The sequence below is a fragment of the Triticum aestivum genome, chromosome 2B (genome assembly GCF_018294505.1).
Source record: "Triticum aestivum cultivar Chinese Spring chromosome 2B, IWGSC CS RefSeq v2.1, whole genome shotgun sequence".
Classification (NCBI taxonomy): Eukaryota; Viridiplantae; Streptophyta; class Magnoliopsida; order Poales; family Poaceae; genus Triticum; species Triticum aestivum.
This window is the reverse complement of record NC_057798.1, coordinates 789,097,649-789,101,352: the sequence shown is the minus strand read 5'-3', so window position 1 is coordinate 789,101,352 and position 3,704 is coordinate 789,097,649. Positions and strand designations below refer to the sequence as shown.

The following is a 3,704-nucleotide window of genomic DNA, read 5'->3' as shown; positions in this document are numbered from 1 at the left end:
AAGGAAAGAAACATGAAGAATCTTTAATCTACACATAAAAAAGATGGTCGATAAGTTTCCAATACCAACAATCGATCAACGGTGTGTTTCCTACCTATTTTGTATCAGTACACGCTTTCACAACCAACAACGGCTCCATTTTTAGATGGAAATACTCCTACACACTAGGATTAGGCCTCAATAAATATTTACCTTTTTCATCCCTCAATCCATAAAACTGATTGGCCCATGAAGGATGCCAGTATATATATGCCCCCATACACGAGCATGTCCTCCAAAGTTCATCGAGCAAACACACAAACATTGGACTACCACCGAACTTATCCAACAACTTTGTCAAGTCTTCTCTTTGAAATGGAGGGTGTTACAGTGTTGATTGTTGGTGCTGGGCCAGCAGGCCTCGCAACGGCAGCATGCCTTAGCCAATTCTCAATTCCTTATGCCATCGTCGAGCGCGAGAGCTGTAGCGCGTCACTCTGGCGCAACCGTGCGTATGATCGTCTAAAGCTGCATCTCGCAAAGGAGTTCTGTGAGTTGCCACACATGTCATACCCTGTAGATGCACCAACATACATACCAAAAACCTTGTTTGTGAAGTACTTGGATCACTATGTTGAGCGTTTCAACATTCAACCAAAGTATCTCACCAGCGTGGAGTCATCCACATATGACAATGATGAAAAATGTTGGTCCATTGTGGCAAAGGACATGTCAAAGTGCACCACAGTCAAGTTCATGGCGAAGGTTCTTGTTGTGGTAAGTGGTGAGAATAGTGCAGAGAATATTCCAATGTTCCCTGGACTGGAAAACTTTCCAGGTGATGTTATCCACTCCTCAAGCTACAAGTCAGGCAAGAGCTACTCTGGCAAGAATGTATTGGTCGTTGGATCTGGCAACTCCGGGATGGAAATTGCTTATGACCTTGCGACCCATGGTGCCAACACATCGATTGTTATACGAAGCCCGGTACGTACGTGCACTATATATTTTCACTGGGTGCATGAACGCAAATTCTTAGTATAGTTACTAATAGAAGAGATGCAATTTTCAGTGTTTTACTAATAGGAAGTATTTCACATAGAAAAAGAGATGGACTATTTTATATCACACACAAACAACTGAAAGACTAGAGGAACCACATGACAAAAATTCATTTCTTGAAAGAAGAAATTCTATGAAAATTTATTTATCATGCATACTTCAAAAGAGGTGTGACGTGTTTTATTGTTGCAGATTCATGTAATGACAAAGGAATTAATTCGTTTGGGGATGACACTTGCTCACCGTCTTCCATTGAATCTAGTGGATAAACTCCTTGTGATGGCAGCGTATTTAATATTTGGAGACCTGTCACAGCATGGCATCACAAGGCCAAAAATGGGTCCAATGACCCTCAAATCAGAAACAGGCCGATCTGCAGTAATTGATGTTGGGACTGTTGGATTGATCAAAAAAGGCATCATCAAAGTAAGTATGTCATTGACATGACATAAATTTATAACATATGTTGATTTGATATGCCAAGTTATCAATGTATTTTTATCTCCTAAAGGTTCAAGGGAGCATTAGTAAGATCAAGGGCAACATAGTTAAATTTCAATGCAGTAAAAGAATGTCATTTGATGCAATTGTGTTTGCAACTGGATACAAAAGCACGGCAAATATGTGGCTCAAGGTAATATAGCTTGTGTTTGAACATGTCTGAGTTTGTTTTCTTGGTGTAACCATTATTAAATCTGCTAACAAGGTCTATGTGTTTTTAATCCAGGATGGTGAGAGCATGTTAAATGGCAACGGACTGCCCATCCAAAAATATCCGAATCATTGGAAAGGTGAAAATGGGCTCTACTGTGCTGGGTTGGTGAGGAGAGGATTAGCTGGTATTGCAACAGACGCCAAGAATATCGCTAATGACATCAAATCTGTGATGGACTCTATGTCAAGTTAAATCATCTTTTACATGTAGTTTACCATGGCAAGCATGCTAGAAGGTTGATTCTTTGAGAAATATATCCATTGTGTCACCTTTCTATCTAGCTTTTAGACAAGTAAATTTATGTTTATTTTAAGATTCATATGTGCCCCGAAGAGAGATGTACTATTATACTATAATCAAGGGCTTTGTACTATTATTACGCGGAGAGATTTCTAATTTTGGTTGAACCTACAACTGTGTATTATATTTTATTTACTTGAAATTACATGTGTAAAAGGCATGCGCTCAATACTCTATTATCTATACCAAAATCTCTTGTGGCGTGTTTACCCCATCAACATACAACTGTAGGAGGTAGTAATCACATCAGCCTAAAATAAATGCATAGTTCACTACATCCATCCATGGCCGGTACTGTGGTGCTATTTAGTCTTAGTATGGCACTAGTTATCATCCCGTGCATCTGCATGGGGTAGCTGACATACTATAAATCATTAAAAATATTTGTGAACATATTTTGAAACTTAAAACTAAAACTTAGGACACCATATGACGGAAAACTACTATTTAGAACGTGTATTTGTGGTTACGTGATACACGTATCCTTAACTGTTGTGGACACAGTTTTTTGTGCCCGAAGCGCAGAGTTTGCAGTATGCAGTAAGTTTTCCATCGGCTGAGATCCAAGGTATCCATCCGCATAGCCTTAGATATAAATTGCTTATTACCTTGCGACCATGGTGCCAATACTTCGATTGTTATACGAAGGCTGATATGTACTACTTGCACTAAATATTTTGACTGGGTACATGAACGCAATTTTTTAGTATAGTTACCACTGGAAGAGATCCATTTTTTTAGTATTATTACTAATAGAAAGTTTTCACATATATAAGAGATGGACTGTTTGATATGACGCACAAACAAACAAACGACTAGAGGAACTACATGACAAACAGTTAACTTTTGAAAGAAGAAATTCTATGAAATTTTGTTTTATCATGCATGCTTCAGAAGAGGTGTGACATGTCTTTTGGTTGCAGATTCATGTAATGACTACAGAATTTATTCAGTTGGGATGACACTTGCTCACCATCTTTCACTAAATCTAGTGAATAACCTCTTTGTGACTGCAGCGAATTTCATATTTGGAGACCTATCGAGGCATGGCATCACAAGGACCAAAACCAAAAATGGATCACAATGACCCTCAAGTTAGAAACCTACCGATCCATAGTGATTGATGTTGGGACTGTTGGATTAATAAAAAATCATCAACAGAGTATTTGGAATATTTGAAGGAATCTGCCTTATTAGTCATATTTTTTATAGTTGAAACTAATAAGTAGACCTTTTCTCTCATAATGTCGGTTTGTTTTCTAGTTGGCACTTCTAGAGAGATCCTAGTCATCTACCTAGATAATATAGATCTGACTTAAATGCGCAATTATATATTTCAAAAATAAGGCACTTACATGACGAAGAAGGTGGCTACTTGCATATATACTGAATGTTCATTATATTTGAAGGCATAACAAGCAATCATTTGTTTTCTTTTTGGAGAAACACCGACATTGGATTTATAGAACAATGGGATATATAGAACATCATTTGAATCAAGACAATAAGAAATCCTAAGTACCCTTTTTTACAATGTGAACTGACGGAATAAAGCATATATAGTGGATGAGCTTCTCCCAGTTTTGTCTATCACTTGTATCAACCGATGACTCATTGGAATTTACTGACTTCCAAGACAAAATATACT

At 37.7% G+C, this 3,704-nt stretch overlaps 1 protein-coding gene across 1 annotated transcript; it reads left to right on the top strand.

Moving 5' to 3' along the window:
- The first annotated feature begins 267 nt into the window (after positions 1 to 267).
- Positions 268 to 1,948, top strand: LOC123042771 (probable indole-3-pyruvate monooxygenase YUCCA10). The gene is made up of 4 exons (XM_044465157.1): positions 268 to 966; positions 1,234 to 1,467; positions 1,553 to 1,675; positions 1,769 to 1,948. Exons 1-4 carry the CDS (start codon positions 268 to 270, stop codon positions 1,946 to 1,948), a joined length of 1,236 nt encoding a protein of 411 aa, XP_044321092.1.
- The last annotated feature ends 1,756 nt before the right edge of the window (positions 1,949 to 3,704 follow it).

Bases quoted from the DNA above. Each gene is read 5' to 3' on its own strand.
- LOC123042771 (XM_044465157.1), top strand. From the start codon at position 268: ATGTCCTCCAAAGTTCATCGAGCAAACACACAAACATTGGACTACCAC. The intron at 1,468-1,552 runs GTAAGTATGTCA...TATCTCCTAAAG, and splicing joins TCAAAAAAGGCATCATCAAA to GTTCAAGGGAGCATTAGTAA. The intron at 1,676-1,768 runs GTAATATAGCTT...TTTTTAATCCAG, and splicing joins CGGCAAATATGTGGCTCAAG to GATGGTGAGAGCATGTTAAA.